This window comes from Natrix helvetica (assembly GCF_964273705.1).
Source record: "Natrix helvetica genome assembly, chromosome: 3".
Taxonomy (NCBI): domain Eukaryota; kingdom Metazoa; phylum Chordata; class Lepidosauria; order Squamata; family Natricidae; genus Natrix; species Natrix helvetica.
The window spans coordinates 995,476-1,007,773 of record NC_138549.1 but is presented as its reverse complement, the minus strand read 5'-3'; the positions used below and the strand labels follow the sequence as shown (position 1 = coordinate 1,007,773).

The 12,298-nt window shown below is 43.8% G+C and overlaps 1 protein-coding gene and 1 long non-coding RNA gene across 10 annotated transcripts in view; one reads left to right on the top strand and one right to left on the bottom strand.

Moving 5' to 3' along the window:
• Positions 1 to 212: 212 nt before the first annotated feature.
• LOC309388948 lies at positions 213 to 1,800 on the top strand. The gene is made up of 3 exons (XR_014174870.1): positions 213 to 333; positions 1,353 to 1,421; positions 1,543 to 1,800. It is a non-coding gene; the product is annotated as an uncharacterized lncRNA (long non-coding RNA).
• A 2,487-nt stretch (positions 1,801 to 4,287) lies between these two features.
• FGFR3 (fibroblast growth factor receptor 3) overlaps positions 4,288 to 12,298 on the bottom strand; it is a 68,834-nt gene continuing 60,823 nt past the window's right edge. For all 9 annotated transcript variants that reach the window (XM_081946747.1, XM_081946748.1, XM_081946749.1 and 6 more), the window contains exons 13-17: positions 10,673 to 10,795; positions 8,534 to 8,604; positions 8,026 to 8,163; positions 6,715 to 6,820; positions 4,288 to 5,660 (exon numbers count right to left, since the gene is read on the bottom strand). In XM_081946747.1, coding sequence (XP_081802873.1) covers positions 5,499 to 5,660; positions 6,715 to 6,820; positions 8,026 to 8,163; positions 8,534 to 8,604; positions 10,673 to 10,795 — 600 coding nt within the window. In that variant the 3' untranslated portion in view covers positions 4,288 to 5,498. The remainder of the gene's footprint in view (positions 5,661 to 6,714; positions 6,821 to 8,025; positions 8,164 to 8,533; positions 8,605 to 10,672; positions 10,796 to 12,298) is intronic.

Sequence of the window (12,298 nt, the reverse complement as noted above, 5' to 3'; positions counted from 1 at the left end):
GCCAACCTTGACTTGAAAGAAACTTGTTAAAAGTTCCGTATCTCAGAGCTATCAGTGTTTGGCAGTTCCAGAAGTCCCGATTAAACATTATCGTTGATTAAACCATTTGTTTACTATGCAAAGCAAGGGTGGCTGGAGGCAAAGTGCAATTATTACAAGATAACACTTGTGGGGAAGAAAAAGCTTGACAAGAGTATTAAAGTGTATCAGATGTAGAGATTCCAGCGCAAAATACAGAAGCATCAACGCGTTCCAGATAGCAGCAGATACAACCTCTGATGAGGTCGGAGTTGGCACCATTTATCCTCCAGAGACACAGCAGGAAGCCAAGAGGTAACCCCAGGGCTTCATTCCTTTCCCCTTGACTTGCAGCCGGAGAGAAAGTCTGAGTTTTCCTACCTGCGATTCAAGAAACCGAAGCTTTCTGACCTCCCGAAGTTCTTACTTTGTGCTAAAATTGGGGAGGGTTTTTCCTGGTGATGCAGAGAGGAGGATGGCTACCTTGGGAGGCCTCCACAGAAAGTATTTCTGACTTGTTTTTTTTAAAAAGCCCTCCTCTGCTCTCAAAAGAGTTGATTTGAAAAAGGGCAAAGGATTGGAAATGGCTTAAAAAGGAGGGAAGTCAGAATAACAGAGTTGGAAGGGACCTTGGAGGTCTTCTAGTCCAACCCTTTGCTCGGGCAGGAGACCCTCTACCATTCTATTCCAACAAATGGTTATCCAACATCATCTTAAAGACTTCCAGTGTTGGGGCATTCACAACTTCTGGAGGCAACTTCTGTTCCACTGATTGTTTTCACTGTCAGGAAATTTCTCCTCAGTTCTAAGTTGCTTCTCTCCTTGATTAGTTTCCACCAGGGATGTTGGGACAATGCTATCATGTCTCCCCTAGTCCTTCTTTTCATTAAACATTAGACCTACCCAGTTCCTGCAACCGTTCTTCATGTGTTTCAGCCTCCAGCCCTGTAAATCCTCTTTGTTGCTCTTCTCTGCTCATCTCTAGAGTCACATTTGAAGCTTTGCATCTATTTATACCGGCATTTCTCAAGCTTAGCAACTTTAAAACGGATGGGATTCGGTTGTGGGTTTCTACCAGTTTTACTACTGGTTGGCTCCTGCGTGCATGCATGCCCTCGCAACACTTCTGCGCATGTGCAAAAGCTTTACTGCATGCGCAGAAGAGTCCGGGTGGGTGGGCGGAGCCTGCTGCCGCTGCCACTACTGGTTTGGCGGAACTGGGAGCAACCCAACTCCCAGAATTCCCCAGCCATGAAATTCGGGGGCCTTTTGTGTCTTTGAATGGTCGCTAGACAAATGCTTGTAAATCGACAACTACCTGCATTCTTTTCCAGCTTTGTACACAGGTGTTCCTTACGACCACAACGGAGTCCAAAATTTCTGTCACTAAGCAAGACAGTTAAGTAAGTTGTGCCCCATTTTATGACTGTTCTTGCCTCGGTTGTTAAGTGAATCACTGCAGTTGTTAAGTTAGTAACACAGTTGTTAAGTGAATCTTGTTCCCTTGTTGACGTTGCTTTTCAGAAGGTGGCGAAAGGGGGTTGCGTGGCGCTGGGACCCTGCAACCGTCGTAAGGACATGCCAGTTGCCAAGCCTCTTGACTTGATCACATGACCACTGGGATGCTACAACAGCCGTGTGAAAAAATAATTATCAATCCCATTTTTCAGTGCCATTGTAACTTCGAAGTCACTAAACAAACGGCTGCAACGCAAGGACTGCCTCTACATATAAAACCTTAAAAGGTTCACTCATAAATTAAAGGCAATAAATTATGTTTAACTCTTTTTTTATTATTTTGGGGCCAGTTAAGCAAAAACAGAATAAGTTTTTTGTTTTGTTTCACATCTTCTAAAATGTTCAAAACTCCAACGTAGGCAAGGATAAAGATTGAAAGAAACATTCAAGTCTCAAACCCTGGCTTTAAAAATATGTAAGAAATTTACCTTTGTAAAATGTTCATAAATATATTATATATGAATATATAATATATTTCAGGTAATTAATGGACACAGGCTGGGAGAGCGATTTTCAAATGCTTGGAATGTACAAAACTAACAGGCATTGTAAGAAAAGAGCGCATTTTTTAAATTCCACCCCCCAAAAGTACGTGTCTATAGAAATCTATCTTTAAAACACCTTTTCAAAGCTTCATTTCTATAAAGCAACTATTTTGAAACCATCTTGTGGTATTGCAAAAATATGCTGAATATTGATCTGAAACGGTGTTATCTAATGTGTGTGAATGAACCCAATTGATGCCAGTCCTTTCCGGTCAACCAGCCTGAAAATTCAGCTAAAGGATCTAATTCTATTTTACTGCAAAATTATCTTAACAGCACCTTGCAAGTCTGAAGGCACAAATTTCTCACCTGCAGTTTTAACTGCTGATCAGTTAAAGTGAGCCCTTCCGAAGTTTATTTCTCTAACCGTTTGGGCGGAATTTCTAGGCAAGCAGCTCTTATTTATTACTTATTTATTAATTAAATTTTTGGGCTGCCCAACCTCCCCCTAAGGTGACTCTGGGTGACTAACAGATTATAAAAAATAAATAAATAGAAATTAAAATATTTAAACTATGCTAATTGAAAAGTTTAAAACTACACAAACTCCCTGTGGAGATTCTCAGTCATCCTGGTCAACGGTTGTCTCAAAAGTTGCTTTTTTTCAAAGTTTGCTTTTCCTTGAAGATTGAACTCAAGAAGCTCCTTAGAGGACAAGCCAAACACCTTCAAGGAAAAACCGAGTCCAAGGTGCCTTTTGAAAGATCATGGGATATACAAGCGTCCCCAAGGACACCAGTCCATTCCATTGCAAATGGGGCTCTTCGTCCTTAGTGAAATTGCGGATACGTAGAATGGCTACAAGGCAGGTTCTTGTGTCCAACTTCCTCCTTAATCCTAGTTCCAGAACTAGAACCCTGGTCTTACTCTGGTTTATGTATCCCTGTTTTTACTTCCTTATTCAACGGGTACGTCTCTTGGCCCAGTGGATCCATCACTTTGGGATCAGCTCTGGGCCTGGTGGGTTCCACGAAGTCCCCTTCAAAATCGATGCGTAGCAGAATCGCCATCTTCCGTTCACTTGTGGTGGTCCATTTCCTTGCACAGGGGAACATCGGCCTCCTTGCTTTGAGACTTAAGCCGGCCACTCTATGCCCACCCACCCACCCACCCAAATTAAAGGCTCAACCTCTTGATCCAGGAGTCTGTTTTCCTGTTTCCCCTGAGCTACTGGGCAAAACAATTCTTTACAAAGTTGCTGACTTGCTTCCATTTCATTTTCACAAGTCGGGGGGGGGGGGGGTTCAGTGCAAAAAAGGAATGCTGAGAGGAAGCTGGGAAGCTTACCATGGACTTCCGTGCTTTTGTTGATTTTTTAGTGTTTAACAATGAGCTTCCCCCTCCAGAGCAACCTCTCCGACTGGAATTTAGCAAGATACCCAACGCATATCAACAGATGGAGTGAAAAAATATGGAGGAGAGCCGTAGATGCTCCCCTTTTAATGTGCAACAGGGAGGAGGACTTTTTGATCAGTGATAGATCAGGGGGCTGAGAACTGGTTGGATTATGTCCTTTGCATTCTTCTAAGGGTCAACCAGAGGAAAAGACAAAAGGGATCCCTGCGTTTTCATGTTTTGGGACCAGCAGGAATGAAAACCAGCCTTCCGTTTCAAATTGTTACGTGAGGCACTGGAATCTAAAAAAATCTTGCAACAACTCTTTAAAATGCTAGCAAAGTCTCTAGAGAGTTTTGACCGACTGATTCCCCCAAACCTAACATTTTCCCAAGCAACATGTGAGGTTCGAAGTCTATCTCCAATCGTCAGAAGTTTCTCTACATATATTTTGAGTTATTATTTTGTTTGGATCCTTTTCTCTACCATAAAAATGCAAATGGGAACCCACACATGTAGGGGATTAATCATTTGCAGTCAACATTCAGCTCTGCCACATATTTGATATTTTTTCAACCATTCAAAGAAGGGGAAAAAAACCCTCTCCATCTTACTGCACAAAGGCAAAAGGGATGAAAGCTTTCTTAGCTCTCACAGAGATGGAAAAAGGATTATTTCGGCTGTCAAATGTTTGGATTTAATATGAACATATTACAGAAGGCATGTCCTGATAATTGTTGCAAGTCAGGAAAAGCAATATTTTTTGTTTTTGTTTTATAAAGAAAAATTATTATTAAAGTAATGTGTTGAAGGACTATACAGCTATACATTTTTCTAAGATTTCTGAGCAATTCAGAAAAACAATCTTGAATAATCTTCCTCTATTTTTAATAAGTTAAAATCCTTAAATCTGATGAAAAAATTAAATGTATACATTAATGAACATATGTTAATATCTATAAATAATTTTACAAATATACATGTTAAAATATAATTTTTTAAAACAAAACGAGCTGACAAGATAAAAGAAAACCTTTGCCTAAATCAGTATGTCCTACTCTGGAAGAATTCTTAACTGGAATAAATTCTTCTTCAGTCTTGTCAGCCATGTTAATATCAAAGATATTATATACACACAAGAGCTATTTATAGATATATGCACAATTGTAGGAAACAAAACTTTGTGATTCGTTGAAAGGCTGTCGACTATGGGGTACCCGTAATATCTTTTTTGTCTCTCTCTCCAAGTGTTTGATAATAGATTTCTGGGAAAAATGTATGGACCTCCGTTACAAATATATTTAAACTTTATCTACAAAAAAAACTCACCCAGAAAATAGCTAAATAAATGTAGCAAATAGCACAATTTCGGTTTGATGCACATTACAGTTCATAGAAACCCCCTGGAAAAGTTAGCCAAAGTCACTGCTACACGCTCATTAACAAATGACACACACACACAATTTTATAGAGCTTGCAACACCTCCAGGCCTTCACGCCTCATCTTGCCTGCACACACTCACCCAGCCGTTAGTGCAAGAGGCGGCGTACTTCCCACCGCGAGAAAAGTGAAGGCAACTTTGAAAGAGGTTTAACGCTTTCGAGAGTGATTAACTCCTCAGAATGGCTTTGAATGCGTCCTTAAGTAGATGGTGGCATTTCATATTTATTAAATATAAAACCAGTACTTACTTAAGATTCCCTGCAGGCAACGTGGCTACGGAGCCCTGCCAAAGGAGAGGCGTGTAGGGCTTGCACGAGGGCAACGTTTCCTACATTCTTTGCACGGGGTTTTTTGTTTGTTTTTTGTCATTTTCCCACCCACTCCTAGAATTTGCAGGCACAGAAAACGGGCTCGAAGGCTGGAGGCCCCCCATGCTCTCCTTTGCCTTTTAAGGCTTCCGGGTGTTTGGCAAGAGAAGTCGGAAGGAAGCCCGTTCAGTGTGCCACGGCTTCACAGCCACGCCCTCCCCCCTCCGTGCCATGGAGCAGAAGGACGCGCCTTCCTCCCGGGGATCTCGTTCCAGAGTTCCCCTCAGACATACATTCACAAATCTCGTTTCTGAGGCTCAGCCTCTGTCCTCATGTCCTGATGATGCCGTTGGCCGGCGGTTTTGGAAGGCAGGGCTCCTCAGCCAGCAGCTCATGTGCAAATACGGAGTCGTCTCCCGAAGAGCAGGCACTGTGGGTGTCGTGGCCTTTGGGGGAGTACTGCTCGAAGGCCACGGACAGATCGATGTATTCCTGCGGGGAGGAGAACAACGGTGTGGATATCAGCAAGGAGCGTACACTACACGTTCCTCATCCCAAGGACTCCTTTCATCCTCCTGGGCAAGAACTGAAATTCCACCTCCAGTGAGTGAAACCTCCTGCTCTCCACCCACTAACGGCCAGTGCTGCTCCCAAGAATCCAGCTGTGGTTTAATGTCAGCTAGGTAGGACTCCAATTAGGATTCAAACTAGCAGTCCAAAGCAGTGGTGAAATTCAATTTTTTCAAATTCTCTGCGCATGGCTTGGTGGGAGTGACGTGGCTTGGTGGGCCTGGCAGGGGAAGGATACTGCAAAATCTCCATTCCCTCCCCACTCGGAGGGGCCAGCCAGAGGCGGCAGTTGCCTGTTCTCCGAACTACTCAAAATGTCCACTACCGCTTCTCCAGAACCTGCTAAATTTTACCCCTGGTCCAAAGGCATCATGGAGGTCCATCTGTGGTCGATGCCAAGCTGAGGCAATTATTCCATTAGCAGCCACGGTTCCTCCTGGATCACCCTCTCCAACTACTGAACCCCCCCCCCCCTTCGTGGGCACCCATTTGGAAAAAGCTCCCCTCCCCCTTGGAGTGGAGACACAGCTTGTCCGGTTGTGGCAGTTGGGCTGTGGGGCACCTTCTCTAGTAGATTTGCTTTGGGACGTCTGAAAGATTTTGCAAACGATGCTCAATTCTTTCTGGGATTTGGGTACTTTTGCTACTGTTAGGCAGACTTTTTTGTCCCCGTAATTCTTTTCTACTGGTTGTATTTTTAAAAATTAAAAATGCACTCTTTTTAAAATTCTGCCTGAGGAACCGAGAGGTGCATTGATCGGCTCCAAACAAAGAAACTAAATGACATGAATAGTTGCATTGGAGTGAAGCGTTCCGCTGCAACAATGAAAATGCCCCCACATGCGCCAACGAGCGCAGCCTCTGCCCTTAGAACGATTGCAAAGCTCAGAAATGCTGGAGGGGGGAGGGGGGAGGGGGGAGGGGGGCTGGGCCCAGCACAAGAGCTCTCCTGGCTGAGGAAGCAGGAGACACTCACGTCCGTGGAGGTCACAATCAGCACTCGGTCCAGGTCTTCTACCAGCTGCTTAAAGGTTGGCCGCTGAGAAGGCACCGCATGCCAGCACTCCCGCATGATCATGTACCTGGGGAAGAGGAGGAAGGGGCTGATCAGCACCGCTGAGGAAGAGCCCCCAAGCTTTCCCTCAGCACGGCAAGGCTTTGGTCGGCTGCCCAGGTTTTCTACGCACGTCAAAAACAAACCAAAAGGGTCCTGACCCTCTAATAAGTGGAAGGTGAGACCCACACAAGAATAGATTTTAGATTTATAACCCTTGTGGATGGCAGGAAAGCTCACGGGAGCGTCCATGTTGGTCCCTCTCTTTGTTTTTCCTCACAACAATCACCCTGTGAGGTGGGCTGGACTGAGAGAGAGGGAGAGAAGGAGGGAGGGAGAGGGAAAAGGAGGGAGAGAGAAGGAGGGAGAAGGAGAGAGAGAGAGAAGAAAAAGAGAAGGAAAGAGGGAGGGAGGGAAAAGGAGAGAGAAGGAGAGGGAGGGAGGGAGAGAGGGGAAGGGAGAAAGAGAGAGGGAAAAAGAGAGAGGAAAGGGAGGGGGAGAGGAGAGAGGGAGAGAGGGAAAGGGAGAGAGAAGGAAAGAGGGAGAGGGAAGGAGAGAGGGAAAAAGAGGAGAGAGAGGGGGAAAAGGAGAGGGAAAAGGAGAGAGGGAGAGAAAGAGAGGGAGAAAAAGTGGGTAAAGGTGAAAAGGCCCCAACTCCGCAACTGTTGAAGCCCCTGGAGTGAAGCTACGGCCAGGCTGGCCTGAAGGAGGACCTTGGCCACCTGAGGGAAGCCCATGGAAGGGCCGCCCAAGAGGCGCCATGCTTCTCCACAGAATCTCTGGTGGGCCTACAGGGAAACTTGACTGGAGCCTGTGGGCAGCTTTCATGGGCTCTGTCCTCATCTAGCTGTAGAGGCGGAATAGAAGGAGCCCATTTGGGATAAAACTGAGCTTGGGTCAGGCTGTCATGGAGACCAGTCCTGACCTGGGGCAAAGGGCTTCAAGCATCCAAAGACCCTTCTGACGATGAGAAGACTCTGAATTGAGTTTTGGGTGGCTATAGAGAAGGGAGGGAGGGAGGGGAAGGAGAGGGTCGAGGGAGGAGAGAAGGTAGGATGAAAGGAAGGAAGGAAGGAAGGAAGGAAGGAAGGAAGGAAGGAAGGAAGGAAGGAAAGAAAGAAAGAACAGAAAGAACAAAAAATACGGAGGTGAAGGGACTGAATTAACAGGAATCCATCCTGACAGATGGAAAGAAAATGCCTGAAGAAGGATATTCTCAGGTAGAAAACTTACAAATCTGAGGTGCAGTTGGCTGGCTTGTCCATCCGGTGGCCTTCCTTTAACAGCTTGAAGAGTTCCTCCACCGGGATTCCTGGATAGGGAGACCCTCCCAAAGTGAAGATCTCCCACAGCAGCACCCCAAAGGACCACCTGAAAGCACCAACGGTGAAAAATCCAGTGAATTTTTTTTGGGGGGGGGAAGAGAAGAAATTAAGAAGTATTCTCCCCCCTCCCCCCCCCGAGCGAAGCCATGCAAAGTAACAGGTCACCAATAGTTTGATGACTGAACTTCCTGAATCCAACCCATTGATGCGGCTGACCAGGAGCCGGAATGAGAGAAGCGGCTCTAGAGATGCAGCTCCTCTCTTTGATCTCTGGGGAAGCCTCCATGAAGGCCAAGGAATGGAACAAGCCCCTTCATTCATGGACTTCGGGATCTCTTCCCTGCATGGCATCACAACGCTTGCCCTGAATGGATGTTTTGTTCTTTATTTATTTGAAAACTGTGGGTATTGCTTACACATCACTCTGATGAGTGTAGACACGGTCGAACAAGGCTTCGGGAGCCATCCATTTCACCGGCAGCCGGCCCTGTCATCAGGAACATGAAAACAGAATATGATCCATCAATAATTCCCATGTCTCACTACTATCACACCTTCTGGCCCCCTCTGCTACAAGCGAGTCCACATAATGTTTAGTCCATGGGATGTATAAACTTGGTGGGGAATTCTGGAAGTTGAAGTCCACAAGTCTTAAAGTTCCCAAGTTTGGATACCCCTGGTTTAATCAAACCTAATCCCAATTCATCTAATCGTTGTGAAGACGATTGCTACGCTGACCAATCTACTTGACCCACCATCCACAGTTAATCTATTTGGTGCCACTTTCTTCCCATAAAGGAGGATATTTGTAGCCCAGGGTTGAGATGAAGGCTCACATTGATGGTTTCTGAGCCAGGCTGTTTTCCTGCAGGCGTTTCATTATCTAGTTTGTCCCAAAGGTGTTTTGCTTCTCATTCAACTGAGGAAGCTTCTTGAATGAGAAGCAAAATGTCTTCAAGGAAAAACAAAATCCAGTTGCCTTTTGAAAAAGCATCTTTGGGACAACCATGACCTGGATGACTGAGAATCTCCACAGACAATTATCTACCGTAACTTTTGAAGTATAAGACGCTCCGAAGTATAAGACGCACCTAGATTTTGGGGAGGAAAACAAGAGAAAAATATCTGCCTCTCAGCAATTTGCCACCTTGCAACAAACAGTCCAGACAATATACGCTGTTTGTAGTGTTACATTTCAGACTATACTTGTGCAGATGCTGTTAAAATTGATGTGCTTTCTGGAAGTATAGTTATTCTCTGCTATTTAAAAGAATAGCACTTTTTAAAACAATAGCAGGGGGCCTCTTCAGATCAAGCATTTATTTTAAGAAGATTCTTCATTTTGTTAAGTTGTCTAGAATAATAATAAAGCAGTCCTTAAAAATAAGTCTAATAATTTGAACATTCTATAGGCATTTATAGTTGTGACTTACCTCCTTGCAGCAAACAGCAAACAGACTGATTAGCACAAAAAAAAATCTGCCTCCCAGCAATTTGCCGAGCAAACAGCAAATTTCATTTTCAATTTCCTCCGATCATCAGCTGTTTCAGGCTGCAGAGCTTATTGAAGCCTCCGCAAGCCGTTCCCTCCCCCTTCACTGCAAAGAGGTAAATTGCTGGGAGGCAGAGGCCAAAGGGTGGGGGCTGTTGGGTGGGTGGGGCTACATTCAGTGTATAAGAGGCACCCCAATTTTCACCCTCTTTTAGGGGGGGAAGGTGCATCTTATACTCCCAAAAATACTGTAGTTTGGACAATGAAAGGTCTACAAGAAAACACTCCTCACAACCTTCTCCCTTGTAAAATAAACCCAAGATTGGTTGCAAGATCAATTGACTCATCTTCTCCCTATCTGTCTTTCTTCTGGCCTGTCCTCTTACCAAACTCCAAATATTTTACTTGTCCCTAACATGTGCACCGTCCTGGCTTTATTTGACAAATAAGGTAAGATCTGGAGACAAAAATCAATTGACTGCAATCAGACAGAGTATTGCAAGCATTGACATGTATGTATGTATGTATGTATGTATGTATGTATGTATGTATGTATGTAATACTATGTATGTATATACACTTCTTCTCGTAAGAAGATAGATTTACTGGGCAGAGCAGAAATATTCTCTGGCCTCCTGGATCCAGATGGAAATGCTGACACATCATGAGATCTCCTGCCTAGGCTGAAAACCCAAGTAGATTTCACCAACAATCTGGTAATCTACCTAATCTCACCCAAACTTTTAACAAATCTACAATAAAAGGAAACAAGCTGAATATTCCATAATGATTAGAAAGACTTTCCCTCATAAGCCCTAGTTAGTATTACTTCAGAGATGTTTGATCAATGAATAATTTGTTTACTGAATAATTTGTTTATTGAATAATCTAAGTAAATAAAACTATTTTGGAGCTATCCGATTTACCCTCCCTTGAAAGGGGCTCTCCATTTTGGCTGGGGATTCTGGGAGTCGCCATCCCAGCACATCTGGATGGCCAATGACCAGAATTCTCCCCCCCCCTCCCCCCGCTTTTTTTTTTTTAAAGGAAATTGCCCACTTACATTAGTTGTTTTTTTGTAATAGTCGATGTTGTGGACGTCTCTGGCTAGACCAAAGTCCGCTATCTTCATGACATTGTCTTCCGTGACCAGAACATTTCTGGCAGCCAGATCCCGGTGAATGCACTGCAAAGAAATAGTTTACAAATAATGCACGGATTAAAATGTTGTTTAAAAATGTTATAACAGATACTTGGATCAATAAACAGCTATACTCTTCATTACAAATCCGAAAAAGAAATCTTTTAAAATTCCTTGCACTTTGGAGCATAAATTGGTTCAGCAACACTGAGACTTTCAATTTAGTAGCAGCTCTTTGTATCTTGTTTGTAACTATACGAAGTCCTCTGCTTACAACAGTTCATTTAGTAACGGTTCAAAGTTACAGCAGCACTGGAAAAAGTGACTTACGACCGTCTTTCACATGAGACCATTGCAGCATCCCCAGGGTCATGTGATCAAAATTCAGGATGTTTGGCAACTGACTCGTATTCATGACGGTCGCAGTGTCCCGGGGTCACGTGATCCACTTTTGCGACCTTCTGACAAGCAAAGTCAATGGGGAAGCCAGATTCGCTTAACAACGGGGTTACTAACTTAACAACTGCAAAGAGTCACTTAACAAGCGTGGCAAGAAACGTTGGGAAAAAACGAGGCGCAATTCAGATAGCAACCGTCCCCCTTAGCAGCGTAAACTTTGGGCTCCATTGTGGTTGTAAGACGAGGACTAAGCATTTCTTTTGTTGGAGATGCATAAAAAAAACCTCTGAAGCTTCCTTGTTCCATCTGATTTGATCTCTGAATTACTGGATTTTGCAGGCAGGAATAACATCTTATCAGGCAAGAAGATTTACAGGGAAGCCCCTCAATGTTAAAGACGTTACTGTTATGTTGAATGATGTTCCAAAACTCTGGGATTTGACTGTCTTGGAGGCCTTATGGTTATGCTCAGACTGGGGCATTGCCAAAAGAATTATTTTGAGAAAATAGGAGACGGATAATGGATCTGGGTTGTTGTTGTTTTTTAAGGCAATTTTCCCCAATAAATGGAAAATGAAGCAATATGTTTCCCGTTGACCCAGATTTCACGATATTTTACAATACAGCAATTTCATCATTGTTCTATTTAACACTAAAGGGTCTATTTTTTCTGTATAGCTTGATGATATATAAGCAATATATTTAAATCCTTAGTCGTTTCTTTTGAGCTTCTTTGGTCCTTTTCTGTTTATATTTTTCTTATAATTAGTAGTTTTCTGCTTTTTCATCGTTGTGGATTTTTAAAAATTCAGTTGCCAACATGAAGAACTCTTGCTTGAATCCCCCCTTCCCCCCCCCCATTATGACAGGAGCAGATGATCCCACTTTGCTTATGAATCAGATCAAGAGGCCCAAGGCAGCTCCTGAACCAGTTAACCCAGAGATCCCATTAAGGAAAAGCCTCTAATGCCAGTGAACCCATTAACAGTCCTTCCACTCTCGTTAAACTTACCTTTCTCCAGAACTTATTCACTACTTCCATACAGGTAGTCCTCGAGTTATGACGGCCTTGGGACTAGAATTCCCGTTACTAAGAGAAGCAGTTTTTAAGCACAACTGCATCATTTAGCAATAGCAATTCTGCAGTCT